General features: G+C 53.3%; 1 protein-coding gene across 30 annotated transcripts in view; it reads right to left on the bottom strand.

Moving 5' to 3' along the window:
• The window catches only part of Myo18a (myosin XVIIIa), a 101,241-nt gene that overhangs the window by 43,347 nt on the left and 42,436 nt on the right, over positions 1-15,458 (bottom strand). For 8 of the 30 annotated variants that reach the window (XM_063269376.1, XM_063269372.1, XM_063269375.1 and 5 more), the window contains exons 3-10: positions 3,954-4,041; positions 3,648-3,754; positions 3,375-3,551; positions 2,861-3,074; positions 2,499-2,641; positions 1,583-1,683; positions 784-847; positions 461-605 (exon numbers count right to left, since the gene is read on the bottom strand). In XM_063269376.1, the coding sequence (XP_063125446.1) occupies positions 461-605; positions 784-847; positions 1,583-1,683; positions 2,499-2,641; positions 2,861-3,074; positions 3,375-3,551; positions 3,648-3,754; positions 3,954-4,041 (1,039 nt within the window). Of the gene's footprint in view, positions 1-101; positions 123-460; positions 606-783; positions 848-1,582; positions 1,684-2,498; positions 2,642-2,860; positions 3,075-3,374; positions 3,552-3,647; positions 3,755-3,953; positions 4,042-5,715; positions 5,860-7,020; positions 7,099-8,790; positions 9,475-11,848; positions 11,909-13,081; positions 13,841-15,458 lie in introns of those variants that run through there. The other 22 variants (XM_063269371.1, XM_039086335.2, XM_039086340.2 and 19 more) reach the window with 14 other exon arrangements.

Genomic DNA, 15,458 nt, shown 5'->3' with positions numbered 1-15,458 from the left:
TTCTCCATGCCATGAGAATGAACCCAATTCCCAGAAGCCCAGAGAAGCACCAAGACAGTCAAGCAGGTCCCTATACCCCAAGGTATGCCAAGGTTAGTTACCGGCTTGCTCCTCAAGGGGCTCTATCAGGAAGGGAATGAGAAGGAGAGTCACTCGCCGCACTGAGGGAGTACCATCCCTCATCCCTCAACCCTACAACCGAGCCACCCACCCGCTCGCTCCTCACTCTCAGTCTTGACAGCTAAGGCCAAGCCTCGGGCAATCATGGGCAGAGAGGCTTCCTAGCCCGCTGTGATGTGGAGTACTGAGACAGGTTACAGGTAGGACTATGCAAGGGGGTGGGGGAAGGTTGTCTGGTGATAGCTGAATGTTAAGACACAACGTGTGGGACAAGAACAAATAACACAAATGGGTAGGGGTCTCCAAGGCATTCTGGGTAACAGGACAGGATGCCCATTACCTTTGGTAGCTCCAGCAGCCCCCAAGTGGTAGATGGAAGCCAGGATGAGCCAGCAGGCCTTCTGTTCCTCAGGGGAGATGGCCAGCACCTTCATGGCCGTCTGTAGCTTACTGAACTGCTGAGCAGCCCTCTGCTTCTCCTCAGGCTGGAGGTAGAGAGCAGTGCTGGCTCTGGACCTCAGAGGGCTTCCCTTTCAGCATTCCCCACACCACTGTACCCTCTGGGAAGGCAGGGCCAGGCTAGAACCACCCCTGAGGAACCACCTGCCAATGGAGGCTTCTAGCCACAGAGTCACCAACTCGGTCCCGGAGGCAGGCTCTCACCTTGGACAATGGCACAATTCCAAACACATTGTTCTCTGCCAAGTGGTTCAGGTGGAGCTCTGTCCTAGGGGTACAAATGAGGCATCAGCATGAGGCTTGGTCCCCAGGCCAAGGCCATATCCCTCTCAGAGATGACAGCTAATCACAGCTTTCAGACTGTTCTGTCTGCCCATCACCCCAGTCATCCAGTCAGATCTGCCACATTTCCTAACTGGATTGGATTCCTCAGCAGGACACCAACCTCCCTAGAAGAAAGGGTATAGTCAGAGCCCTGGAGAGGAGCAGGGAGCCTGCGTGAAGGACACATTTGTGCCTTTGCTGTAAAGGGAGCTGAAGAGGGTTCCTGGAGCCACCTGCTTGGCCTGGAGCAGGGAGCCAGTCTGAAGGCATAAATGGGAGAACATGGTGGAGGTTATCCAATGAGCCGCTGAGGGCCAGCTGGAGGGCACTGAAGAAGGCTTGGCTCTCAGGCCACTCAGCTTACAGCACTGCACAACTGCAGGCAAGCTACTTACCACCTACATCCTGGTGAGCTTCCTCCCCAGACCTGGAGACAACCGGACACCAAAGTGCCAGTTGTGTCCCCTTCACACGGCATGACCCCAAGATTTCAGACCAAGTAGTTCCTCAATGGCAAGACCTGCGTCTCTATAATCTCAGCATCCCTAGGGCCCAGCATGGAGCCGCACGCAGCAGGTAATGGACACAGACAGACACAGGAGGCAGAAGCTGGCCAGGTTCACAATCTTAGTCAGTGGGCTGGAGTCCACAGCCCCATTCAAGACCCATCGCATCTCACCTGAGGGTGCTGTCCCCACAGGCCAGCAAGTAGTAGAAGACATTGAAAGTGGCCTCGCTGGCTGGGCGTCGGGCCACACGCAGCTTCTCCAGGAGCATGGTCTATGGCACAGCAGAAGTGAAGAAGGGTCACATTCCTGCTACCCACAATCCTCCAAGCCCAGACAGCCAGCAGGGCATCCTATTCCCAGGAGCTCACCCACCAACCACTTCACCTCTCTAAGTTCAGCAAAGGTAGAAACCAGAGCCATGCGAAAGAAGAAAGTCCCCGGCTCCTGGAATGGGGGGTGGTGGCTGCTACCATGCCCAGTACCCAAGAACCAGCCTTCCTGGGGTGATGGACACTTATGGCAGATCATTTGGGGGATGGCAAGATGGCTTAGCAGACAAAAATGCTTACCACCAAGTCTAACAACCTGGGTTCAATCCCCGGGACTCACATGATGGGAGCAAATAACTGACTCCAGCAAGCTGCCCTCTGACCTCCATGCTGTGGCATGCCGGTGTGCGCGCGCACACACACACACACACACACACACACACACACACACACACACACACACACACGAGTAAACAAATAGACATAGATTTTGAAAAAGAAATTTCATTCAGTGTGAAGAGAAAAGTCAGTGTGCCTGGGCCTTACGCTATCATCAAGTGTGGGCTCTCGCCTACAGAAGTCCCAAGGCCCTGGGTCTCAGAGAGTGGGCAGAGCAGGTTGGGGTTCCCAGCAATACAGTGGAGAGGGGAAAAAGAGTCGGACAGGAGACTTGGGGGGGCAGAATGGGGACAGTCTAGGCCAACACTGCCTGTGTCATGAGATTCATTTCATTATCAGAATCCCAAGTCAATGAGGCGCTGGAGAGTAAGACCCAGGGCTCCATCTTTGCTTTCGAGGCCTTGGCAGTGCCCCTTACCTGGACGGAGGCTGAAGCCACCTGGCCAGCTTGGTCAAAGTCCAGGGAGAGGATCTGGGAGAAGCGGGTGGCACTGCCGTTCATGATGGTAGGGCTGTTCCCAAAGGCTTCCAGGAGGGTGGCCAGAGCCTGCCACTTCTCCACTGCAGAGCACAGACCCAGGGGACATCAGGAAAACCAAGAACAGCTTATCCCCAAGGCATGGGCTCCAGAATGCCCCAGAAACAGCTGCCCAGGGATTGGGGTTGAGGAGTTATTCAGGGATAAGGAACCCAGGGGGAAAGAGGCAGCATCTTGGTGGATTGTTCTCCCCCCCCCCCGCCCCCACTTCTCTTGTCTGTTTTCCCTGCTGCCTGCCTCACCTGAGAACACCTTGTTCCCGCTGGTGCCGGCAATGGTAGCCAGATACTGCACCAGATGCTGAGAGCTGGTGGTCTTGCCACTGCCACTACTGCCCAGAAGGACGATGGACTGGTCCTGACGACTCATCAACATGGCCCTATATGCAGTCTGGGCTACAGCATAGATGTGGGGTGCCATGTCCTCCCGCCGACACCCCTTGAACATGTGCATCACCTAGAACAGGAGAGGCATAGAGGGAAGGAAGAGGCTCTTACGGCCGGACCCACCTGCTCTTCTCTAGGGCTTACATGTTTCCGTAATGTCGCTCTAGAGATGCCCAGGTATTTTGAGGGCCAGGCCATGCATGGAAATAGAGTCTGTAACTCTATAAGACTGCAGGATATCCCTCTGGCCCTACCCTTTGACTCCTCTACCGGGGTCAACTATGAACTCAGTGGATATAAAGAGGAAGAGTAGAGAACCAGAAAAGGTAGGATGAGGCAGGTGGGTGGGTGGGTCCAGAGGAAGGCACACCTTCTCTGAATACACAGCAGGAGCCCCTCGGGGGCTAAGGACAAGCAGGCTAGGGCCGGCATAGGTGTGTAGCAGGCTGGCCCCATAGCGCTGGCGCAGTGTATGCAGGACGCTAGACTCGTTGAGGTACACCAAGGAGGCCAGATCTTCTAGTCGGTCACATGAGGGAGCGTTAGCCTGGGAAGACAGACAGTGAAGACACCGATCTCATCTCCAACGCAGGGGACAGGCCTGCCCTCCCTGTGACCTCCCTTGCCAGAAGCTCCTTCCAACCTTCTCTACGTCATCTTCATCCACATCCAGGATGGCTCCATCGTGGTCTAGCTTCACGCGCACCTTCCCCTCGGGTAGGCTGAGCTCCTCCGACTTGAGCTGGCTGGCTGCAGAGCAGGGGTAGTTGGACTTGGGCCTGGGAGGTTCTACTACTCTACTTAGGCCTTCTTGTCCGTCCTGCTTTCTTCCCCACTGGCTCACCAGCCTCTCCTTGCTGCCGACCAGGCCTTACCAGAAGCAGAGGCATTCCCTCATGCCAGTTCTGACTCAAGTCTCACCATCTGTAGCCCATGTTCAAAGACTCACCTAAGGAGAATCCATCTCTATGGACCAGCCACACCTTCTCCGTCTCATACCAGGCCTCTTCAGCGGCAATCTGCTCTTCTGTCTTGGCCTGTCAGAGGGAAGGGAGGGACAAAAGACATTGCTTTAAAAGGTAAGAGACAAGGACAGCAAGAATGAGGAGACAAGGGAGGAAAGGGCTTCAAGTTGAGCCAATGGGCAAGTGGAAAAGTCAGGCAGGAGACACAGGACACGGGAGTGTGAGAGGGGTTAGGAAAGGAGGGTAGGAAGCCAGGAGCGCTGAGAACAAAGACAGTGAGACCAGGGACTGTAACTTTGAGGGTTCACTGTGGCCAGGGGAGAACAGATACCAGGGAAGCGAGTCACCGGGCTCCATCTCCAGCTGCCTCTTTCCTTCCTCCCTGGGAGCCTATGAGATCTGCATCCTGACTCAGCCCTGAACTCTGGCCCCAGTCATGGGTTCTTTTATGCCAAAAGAAAGGGCTCTTCTCCCGAGATGGATTCTGCATTAGGGAACAATAGAGGCCCTGGGCTCTCACCTGAAGACGCTCTATGTTGGCAAGGACATAGTGCCCTTCTCCTCCAAGTCCCCTTTGTGGACTTGGAAGGTTGTAGCTGCACAAGCCTAGTGGGCATATTAGTGTCACATGCGGTCACAGGGTGGCATGGGCACGAGACAGAGCTGACTGGTCAAAGACAGGGAGCACAGAAGTAGGAGTGAAAGGACTGGGAAGCCCCAGAGGTCAGAGATCAAAATAGACATTGATAACAGAGGTCAGAGATCACTGATCAAAACAGGCATTCATAGCAGAGATGTGGGGCTATCAGATCTGACACCCTCTAATAAGAACACCTGAACTAGGGAACAGTGGCACCAGAGGAACTGGGACCAAAAAGGGACCTTGATACAATGGCTGCAAAACGTCAGCAATGTCATGGCACCTTGGGGGAGGCTGGCCACCCCAGAAGCAGACGCCCTCAGGCTTAACACTGACTCCAACACTCTCCCCAGATGGCAACATGCAGATTCTCACCCTAGGTGTGTCCCTTTCTCATGAGACCCCAAACTGAGGCACAGACCCCATCCTATGACACTTAACCCTGGGTGAGGGATCAGAAGATGGCAAGAAACATGAAGGCAGAAATATTGTGTGATCTTTATCACGTTTCTTAGATTGAAAAGGAGGGAGATCAATAGGTTGATCATAACAAAGCTGTCAATGCTTGGTTTGTCTAAGTGAGAAAAATTTTAAATGCTGGGCTTTTAATCTTTTAATATTTAAAGGATTGAACAAGAAGTATTGGTGCAGGCCTTTGATCCCGGCACTCAGGAAACAGACGCAGGCTCTGAGTTCAAGGCCAGCCTGGTCTATATAAAAAGTCCTAGAAGAGCCGGGGTTAGAGAGAGAGACTCGCAAAAACTAAATCACCAGTGTTTTGTCTTTTCCAAATCACGTGTGAACCAAGTGAAACTTGTGTTCTGGTGACATCAAAGGGTCATGGCCTGTCTGAGAACAAGTTTCTCACACTGACCAGGAGGTGGAGACAGAGACCGTCTGTCTCATCTTCAGGCTGGGGCTAAGGGAGGAAGAAAGGTCTTTCTAGTGCTTTCCTCCAGAGAGTGATCAGGGTGGCAACATCTGGGCTCCAGTGGCTGAGAGGCAAAGCTGGGGCCATGAAGTTCCCCAAGGGCCACACCTGCACCATCTCAGCTCCCCTGGGTACCCCAATATAAAGTGGGAACCTAGAGGGAACGAGGCCTTACACTCCAGCAGGAGGCCCGAGCACAGACGCCAGCCCAGGTGTAGGGTGGGGGTGGTGGGTTGTCACTGGAGAAAGCAGAGGGCTCCTGGGTGGGGCAGGAGCACCCTACCTGGCTGTGGGCAGGAGAGGCGGCCACAGGGTCCAGCTACCAGCAGCAAGCAAAGAGAGAAAGAGAAAAAGGTGAAGACAGGTAGAGACCACTGCACATCCCCTCCAAAAGACACCCCTGGGCATCAGAGCCAGCACTCTGTTCCTTATACAGAGTGGGAGTCAAGAGCACTTGCCCAGGATTGGGCTGCTGGTTAGGCAAGAGAGGCCAGACCTCGACAGGAGAGGTTCTTGTTATCATCAGACCCTATAGAAGGCAGGCTCTTGTGGGTCATTCCTGTGGCACACAGGCATCTGACATCTGACACTCTTTCTAGCCAGTCTGTCCTGGACTGGCTATTCAGTCTACACTGGATTAGTCTTGCTCTCCCACACCCCTGGTAGGCTAGGTCACCTCACAACACCCAAGGCCTACCTCCCACCTCCATTCTCCTGCCTTTTCCCTCCCCCAGGGTGGCAGTTTCCCTATGGATACCAGACACCAAGAGAATGCTGTCTGCCTCTCTAAACACAAGCCCAGAGGTGTCGCTCCCCATGCCAGGGGCTACATTTCAGAGCTAGCACAAGGGAACTGACAGCCTAAATCTAAGTCACATTCTTCAAGCTCCCACTGCACCATGTTTCACACCTGGGCAGGCACAGTGACCACATTGCGAGCAGAGGTATCATTCCGGCCAGCTCCAACCCTAGCTACCCGTTAACTGCCCAACCCTTGAGACAGACTTGACTTTTACACTACATTCTGGTTACTTAAAGACCTCCAAAGCCTTTCTGGTAGAAATGGGAGCCGGGCAAGCCTTGGACACTGCTTGTTAGAAATAAGAAGGGTTAATATTCACATGGGTCTAGACACTGGACAAAATGCGGAAAAACTGACTCCTGCTTTGTCATACACCAGGCCCTCACACCAATGAGAAGTCAGTCCTCAGAGCAGGAGACCAGGGCTAGGGAAGGAAGCTGGGTCCCCAGCTGTGAAGGGCCTCTGTGTGGTCACATGGCACTAGGCTGTCTGGAGTATCAATATTCCATAGAGTTCAGCTTTCCTTTGTTCAACCAGAGAACCACTGTGAGAGTACACACACACAAACACACACACACACACACACACACACACACACACACGCACACACTCCAACAACCGGCTTTGGGAAGAAAGGGCCAGGGATTGGGAACCCTGTACACAGGGAGGTGGCATTACAGGAGCTGTGAAGATCCTCTCAAGTCGCTGGTGTGCTTCCTCTGCAGGACTCAGCCGGACCCCGGGGTCAGCTCCTGTCTAAAGGTTAAACCACTATTAGCTCTGGCCCAGGGGACAGTGGGGGCACCACATGCCAAGCTCTTAGCCCAGGAAGCCACTAGGACCCAGTGCAGAAGTGGAACAGGGTCGGGGAGACAAGCCAAGCGCCAATTTGAGTTTTGAAACTCTGCTATGATAAGAAAAAGGAACAGGTAGGTACCTGTGAGGCCTGGGGTTACCTCTTCCTTCTGCTCTAACCATTGTGATCTCGAAATAACCCTGTTATCCACCCACCACCCCATTTGTTCCTGTTGCAGGATGAACAAGAAATGAACTCCAGGTCAAGACAAGTCTCAGCCCCCAACTCCACCCGAGTGCAAGAAGAAGGTGCAGAGAGCTGGAAGGAGGCCATGGCCCAGGACAGGCACATGACACTCCCTGACCACTTAGAGGTCCCCCAAGGAACTGAAATTCAGCTCCTACCCTGATCATCATGCCAGAAAGCCCCTGCCAACTCTTCCGCATGGACAGGAACACACTGGCCAGACAGAGCAGGCCAGGAGGGTGGGGGAAGGGTGGCAGCTGGCTTTCCTCTATATCCTGCAATACACAGGAAGAATGGGGGCAAGGCGGCTTCCAGGAAAGATGGCTACCAAGAGGAAGCACCCAGTGAGTGCTTCAAGGTCCCAAGGCTGTTCCCTGGCACCCACCTCACTCCTCTCTGAGCTACAAGAAAGCTGGGAAACCTCAGGGAAGCAGGGTGGAAGTTAATGTCACCCCAACTCCCCCACATACACACACCTTACAAGACCTCAGCAGGATGCACAAGGTGGAGGAGCTTGAAAAGAACTGATTCTAGTTCAAGACCAGCCTAGGAGCCAACACCCGTGAGGATGGGGCAGTGCAGCTACAAAAGGGCTCACTATGCCTACCTGCCACCCACGCACAGGGTTTCCCAAGGGTCCTGCAGTGGGTGGATGTTAAGGCCTGAGGAAAGCAGTGATGGCATTAGTGGCTGTCAGTCACTACCATTGCTGGCACCTGGTGCCAGGGAGCAGGCTTGGCATATAACCTGCATCATATCTAGTTAGCATAGCCACCATTCAGAACTCCAAAGAGTCCCCCAGACAAAAGATTCTTCTTTAATTATTTTGGTGGCAAAACCACGCTGATCTTTTATCATCCTGAAGTGAGAATGTTCATGGGTCTGCTTTGGACATAGTCCCACAAGGTGGTTGCAGGTGGCTACTTGTATGTATACCAGAAAACATTCCAAGATAGAAAAATGACTAGTTCCCAGTACTTACAGCCCCATAGAAGGTACTTAGGACCTACGTTATAACTCCCCACTGGACAGACAGGCCCTTGGAGCCAGACCTTGCTGAGGTCTCCCAGGGGTAGGGCTGAGGAGATGAGCCTAGATCACCTGACTTAAGAAACCCGTTTCCACCCTGCGCTCCTCTGCCAAGACTCAGGCTTTGACTCTCATGGAAAGGCCTGCGGCATGCTGGTCAGCAGTTCCTATCTCAGCAACCAGGCCAGACCAGGCCATCACTCACTCTGACACAAAGTTAACGAAAGTCATGCAGCCCCTGCCATGGGGGGCACATAACCCTGGGCCAGCTTTGATCATGCAAGGTTCCCCCAGGAGTGAGGAAGTCACCATGAGGGTGCTAAGCCCTCCAGTAAGAGTAGGGAGGGGCATAGGAGGTTAGTGGCACACTCTGGTACCTCCTGCTGCACATCAGAGGCTGGCGACTTGGCCTGCTGCTCTCCGGAGGGCGTCAGCTTCGGGCTGGCCAAGTTTGGCTCAGCAAGCTCTTGCGCTGGGCTTGGGGATCCTGCTTTCTTTGGGGAGTCCACCATGTCTGGAGAGCCCGATTCTCCAGAAGGGGCTGGCTCCTGGCTGGGGGCCTTCTCCCCTTTCCCAGGAGGCTGCTTGCTGCGGGACTTGTGGTCCTTGCCTCTGCCCTTAGACATCAGACTGCGTAGGCCCAGGGAGAGCTCATCCTTGGCCGCCTCCTTCTTTGCTTCAGGCTTTGGTGGAGCAGGAGGAGGAGGAGGAGGTGGTGGCGGTGGTGGGGGCTTGGGACTAGAGGCTGCCTTTTCTCCCTTCTTGCCTCGAGCTGGATGCTCAGGGGACTTGGCTCCTCGGCCTGGAGGCTCCTTGGCATTCCCAGGCTCCTCGCCAGGCAGTACCTTGCTGACCACCTTCCTCACTGCATTCGCCACCCGCTTCCGGGACAGACTTTGGGCCTCTTCATTTGGGCCCTCTGCTGGGGCAGCCTCTAGGCCATTCATAGTGAGCGTGGGTTCGGGACTCTTGACTCTCTGGGAAGTCTCTGAGGGTACCGGGCTGGTGGCAGGTTGAGGACTCCTAGGTGGGGCACTGCTGTCCTTAGAGCTGGTCTCTAGCTATAGTTACATAAATACAGGTGGACATGAGTAGCAACCTCATACCCCTACCCACATCATGCACACAGGATGAAAGGGTGTGTGGCCTCGGCCCCAAGACAGATCTTCCATTCACCCACCAAACAGCACCCAGATGCAGAAACTCCCCTCTCTCCTCTAGTATTCCTCTCTCTACCTTCTAGAGTCTAGACATCTGGACAGAACAACTGCATGGAAAACCTTGGCTCTTCTTTCTCACAGATCACCCTGCTGCCACCCCCAGAGGGTGTGAAGGGCACTGAAAACACTAACACAAAGGGTCCCAAAGGCCATAAGCACCTTAGAATTAGTCTTTAAGTCAGAGTAGCAACCAAGGCCCAATCCACCCGCACCCCATAACCTCACAGCCAGTAGGGCTGGAAGGTAAGGAGGTCAGCTCCTATCACCAGTCCCAGGCCTGTCTCCTCGGGGCTCCCTGCCTTCGCCATCCCTGCTTCCTCATCACTCAATTCTCTAGGCAGTCGGACCCCCTGCCTGACCGTCCTGCAGGAAGAAACTGACAAAGTACTCCTCCTGAGTCAAGTTTCTCCCTCGACCCAGCTCCTCTGGTCCGTAGCCACTGTCTCCCCTGCACCTACACTCTTAGGAGCTGCAGAGACTCAGTGCTGGACTGTTCCCTCCTACAAACTTCTCGTGGGTTAGAGACTCTTACCTCCCAGAGAGCATGTGTGGAATGATAAAGGAAAGCAACTTGGGCCCACAAAGGGTTAAGCATTCCTAAGCAACACCATGCTCCCTGGGGAGCAGGGTCCAGCTGGGCTGGGTGGCTACCAGCCTCTGGGCATCCAGGAGTTGCCTGGTGTAGGTTGGCATTCTCTATCTAGGGTACCCACTCCCTCCCTGATACTATGCCAGGAACTGTCTGGGGAGGCGGGAGGCCAGCCGCTACTAGGAGGGCCACGCTGGCTAATGACAGGGCAGTTCCTGCAAAGCTAACCATACTGCCTGTGGTTGGAGGCAAGGTCAATTTAGGAGCTGACCGGACAGTGACTTGTTACTCCCTGAGCTGTAGAACTCACTCCTCCATCCCCTGAGCAACCGTGATTCTAGATCACACGCTGTGAAGGGCTGGCTGCCATGCCTGTTTACAGACTCACAGATGACAGACCTGCCACATGCAGAGGGTGGCTCCTCTTCTGAGCACAGCTGAGCCACGGGCTTTGGTCCAGGCTCTGCTCTAGGGACGGTCTACTGAGGGGTAAAGAGGGAGGGCTCTTCTTCAGCTTCTTAGGCCTAGAGTATTGGGGGGCATGACAGGGGACTGTGGAACTGGCCATAGCTCCAACTGTCAGGTCCTTTTCCCTTCCCATTCCTGACTTCCTCCTCAACCCCCACAAGTAAAGATGGGGGCATGACAGTAATTGCTAGCACATACATTGTATTTTTGCCTGCTAGACACTCTTCTAAGCACTTTACATGTTAGAAAGAAAGAAAGGAAGGAAGGAAGGAAGGAAGGGAGGAAGGAAGGAAGAGAAAGAGAGAATCTGGGCTACTCTGTACTCTGTGGCTCTACACATCTCAAACACATCCTTTTTTTTTTTTTTTTTTTCAGAGCTGGGGACCGAACCCAGGGCCTTGCTCGCTAGGCAAGCGCTCTACCACTGAGCTAAATCCCCAGCCCCCAAACACATCCTTTGAAATCCCAGGTCAGCCTTGGCCTTCCCAGATTGTTTACGGTTCCAGAGGAAGCCACAAGCCTGGGTAATCAATCATCCAAGGAAGTAAGTAGGGACAGCAAGGACACTTTGCCTATCCTGAAAATGTTTGCATCTTCTCTTAGACACACTGCTCAGAAAATATCTTCCCTCTCACCCTTCCCTCTCCAGCTTTATTCAGGGTCTCTGTCCTAAGGTGGTAGGGCCTGGGGACATTGGGTATCTATGGCACAAAGGTTGTGCACAGAGCAGCTGAGGAGTGGGGTGGGGTGGAAGTGCCAGCAGCAGCTGCCTTGAATCCCTCTATCCCTCTGTGTCCTTGTCTTGGGCCGCCCAGTGCAGGCTGCAGAATCCTAACAGCTGAGCTTTCATTTGGTCCGTGCTCCCTGACCTGAGAGTTTACCCACACCACCTGCTCCCACACATCCTTGAAACCAAACCTGAAAGTAATCAACTAAAGGGGTTGGGGGTGGACCACAGAGGGTAGGCCCCAAAGCACCTTAGTCTCCCTCCTCCCTTTTTGTACCCAAAGTGGTGGTACACGCACTGTACTTTCCACCCCGTTGCTGACATTCCCTCTAACCACACCAGCAACACTGGAAGGGACAAGGCCAACCCACCACACACACACACACACACACACACACACACACACACACACCCCTCAGGGAAACACTTACAGCCCCTTCCTCTTTGCCCGGAGGGCCGGGTTTTGGCACACTTTTGTCCTCCTCTTTAACCTGAGGGAGTAGATAGAGAAGTCACTGGCAGGTCAAAGCAGGGAGAAAAGATCTAGGGCCCTTCTCTAGAGGCTCCTAGAAGCAGAGCGGGGCTGGGGTTGGGGATAGGGGTCTGAGCAAGATGTCTAGTTTCCTGAGATTGAAACTGACCAGAGACGACATTATAAGAACTAAGAGTCTATATGAAACTGAAACCCAAGGATGCTGGTGGTCTCAGTAGCCAGCCCACTGGGCTGTCAGAAGTCCACCACATCATGATCTCAGGGTCACAGAATGGCCATCCATGCAAATGGGGCAAGGAAACCCAAGCTAAGACGTGGAGGAGAGAGAGATGCCTGGCTAGGGTGGGGGTTCATGCTATGGCCAGAGCTGGCAGCCTGAGTCAGACAGAAGGTGCAGAGTCAGGGGACAACAGTTGCTGTCACTGTCTAGGAAAGGACTTGGATGTGGATGCTCTGAAGGGTCTTCCAATGCAAAGTCGAGCTGGGAAATGGACTCCAAGGAGCTGAGCCCCAGGATCAGAAGACCCAGGCAGTCCCAGGAAACTTAATGTTCCTTCCTTCCTGAGGCAACTAGCTCTGTCCCTAACCCCAGGGCATCCTCAGCAAGCCTTTCTTTCCTGCATAGTAGGAAGACAGGCGCCCAGGAAGAAGCCTTGACTTCTAATGGGAGATATTCTTAGCAACATCCAGAATCAATTATCTAATAGAGAAGTGGGCTGTTCATTTTCAACCAAGGTCCATGGTCAATTTTGAGCTCCAATTAACAGTGCCTGGACACGGTCCAGCTTGATGATCACTGCGGTATTGAAGCTACGTCCTGTCTACGAAGCATATCCATGGGTCTGGGGTTCAGTTAGTTCTCACTGACAAGGCAAGGGAAGATGGCAAAGACTCGCAGAGGAAACCTTCCTACTTCAGAAGCTGGGGTCTGCACAGAGAAGGGGAAGGGGAGGGTCCATACGACATATGCAGGGTCTGTACCTGTGTCCTCCTCAGCAAGGGCCGCCCGCCTTCCCTCCCCACAGAGATCACACCATGCCTTAGCCCCTAGGCACACAGGTTAGAGTGTATTAAGTATTCCCAAAGCACAGCCACTCTCATTAATGCACACAGTGCTGTTAGCTTGGCTTCTCATATGGCCCAGATTCTAAGTTCACTCTGAGTCCCTCACCAGCTCCAAATTTGTCCTTTCTCCAGTAGCCTGTGTCTGGGGTCCCAAACAGCTGTCCAAGGTGAGGCATTGGAAATGCTGGTTGCCCCTCAAAGTGTCTGGGACACTGGGCTCAGGTATGAGCTCAGCTCTGAATTTAGCCTCAGGCTGACTCACTCCCCTAGCCCTCCCCCCTCCCTGAAGCTTCTGGCTCTGTGGGTCATTGTCCAGCCAGAGACTGTGCATACACACAAAGGCATGCCCAAGTCAGCCACAGCCTGGACTACTCTCTCTCTGGAGCTAGCTGACAACTGGCCTGAAAGCCCCACTCGAAGCTCCTTTCTTCTACCCACCTCATCTCCCAGACTCAGGGAGTCTGAGCTCCACAGGCATCAGAACTAAGCCTTCCCTAGGACCCCAAGGTCCCAGGGGAGAGTCTGAGCTGCAGGCGGTGGAAGGGTGTGGAGGGATTAACTTGGAGAGGCACCAGCATCACAAAAGGCTTCTCAGCTTACCAGAGGTGGAGCTTGGGGAGGAGAGTGATTCAGCACAGAAGCCATCAAGACAGAAAAGGGCTCCGCAGCCACTGGCCATTCTCCCTGCACCCGCCCCCCGCCATATGCACACACATGCTCCAATCCGTCTCTAGCTTCACCATGCCGAGCACATAAGAGAACCAAGATTTTGAAATCCAACTTCCCTTTTGCTCCCAGAAGGCAAATCTCGATGAAAAGGCCATGGTGCTGGAGGCAGCTTGTACCCAAGTAAGAGAAGAAATAGGGGCGGGGCCTCTCAGGGACTCAGAGTCTTCCTAAAGGCCAGGACCCGCTGGGACGCTGGATCGAATGCTGTGGGTGACAAGAGGAAAGGATAGAAGGGAGGATCCCAAAACTCAGTCACGGAAGGACTGAGGAATAAACTGTGGGAAGAGAACAGAGACAAGGTGGATGTCGGATAGAGAGCATCTGAACTGGGAAGCTGTGTGTCCTCCAATAAGCTACTTCACCCCTCTGGGCCTGCCTGGAGAATTAGGGGCCAGACTGCTCTAGATAGTGAATAAAGTCACCTCCAGATCCAGAACTGTAGAGGTCAGGGAGGGGGATGGAGAGCCACTCACGCCCTTGATTCTCCAGGACGGAGGCTAAGCAAACTGCCTCAGGACCCCAGCACATCTGCCCTCTGCTGGCATCCCAAGTTGCCTGGCAAGAAGGGGCAGGGGGTCTTTGGCAGGGCAAAGCTTTCCTATCTGCAGGTCAGTGGCACCAGGATCCACCCTTGCTCTGAGAGCTTTCACCAAGAATTACTTCCATTCCATAGCTCTAAAGATCTGGTTTGCTCCTGTTGCTGACTATGATAAATAAGTAGTTAGATGTTAGTTTTGTTTGTGAAATTCTGGGGATGGAAACCAGGGCCTCACACATACTGTGAGCTACATCCTGGCCCTATATGTAATCTGTTCACTTCCACCTTACTATCTCCAGTTAATATGCTACAGGCTTTACATTTAATTGGCTCATTTGGTCATTGGACTCGTGTTTATATTTCCCTACTTGTCTGGGGAGGTTCCTATGACCCAGAAGGATACTGGTCACTAGACATCTGGTTCACCCCTCCGCACCAGCTACTCCAGGGAGTATCACTCTGACAGCATGTGGGGAAAGCTGCCCCTGTACCTTGGGAGAGGACTGCCTGAATTTCTCCTCTCCCTTTGGGACCGGGAGCAGGGCCATCTTTATCCAATATGGAGCAGAGAAGGAACTGTGGCCCCAGAGCTGACAGCAGTGGCTCTGTGGTTGTGACTCCAGATGTGCGAACAAGTCTCTCCCAGAGCTAGAGACTTGCTGTGGATCAAGGCTTCCCAGGGAGAAGGACTCTTGTCCCAGACTGACACATTTCTGCTCTAGAAACTCCAGCCATTTCCAACATTAACTACTGAATAAGGAATGCCTACATTGAAACGGACTCCATACAAGGTAGTATGTAACATAAATTTCCCTAATTATCTACCCATTCTTCCTTTCATCCATTCATTCATTCTTCCATTCACTTATTTGTGTGTGGATGTGGGTGTATTCATTCATGCAGAAAAGAACGGAGGCCAGAGGTTAACATCAGATGCCTTTCTCAATCACGTCTCCACCTGATTTCTTTTAATTTTATTACATTTATATGAGTTTGTGAGTGTGTGTGCGTGTGTGTGCGCACATCATGATGCATGTATCATAAGAGGACAACTGGCAGACTCGGTTCTCTTCAACCACGTGAGTCCTGCAGAGTTACCTCGGGCTGTCAGGCTGGAGAGCATGGACTGAGCCACTGAGTCAACTCACCAGCCCTTCCATTTAAAAATGTTTGAGGCAGGGCTGGAGAGATGGCTCAGTGGTTAAGAGTGGTTAAA

The sequence above is a fragment of the Rattus norvegicus genome, chromosome 10, assembly GCF_036323735.1.
Source record: "Rattus norvegicus strain BN/NHsdMcwi chromosome 10, GRCr8, whole genome shotgun sequence".
NCBI classification, from domain to species: domain Eukaryota; kingdom Metazoa; phylum Chordata; class Mammalia; order Rodentia; family Muridae; genus Rattus; species Rattus norvegicus.
Note: the sequence above shows the minus strand (reverse complement) of the source record. Positions and strands in the feature narration are given on the sequence as shown.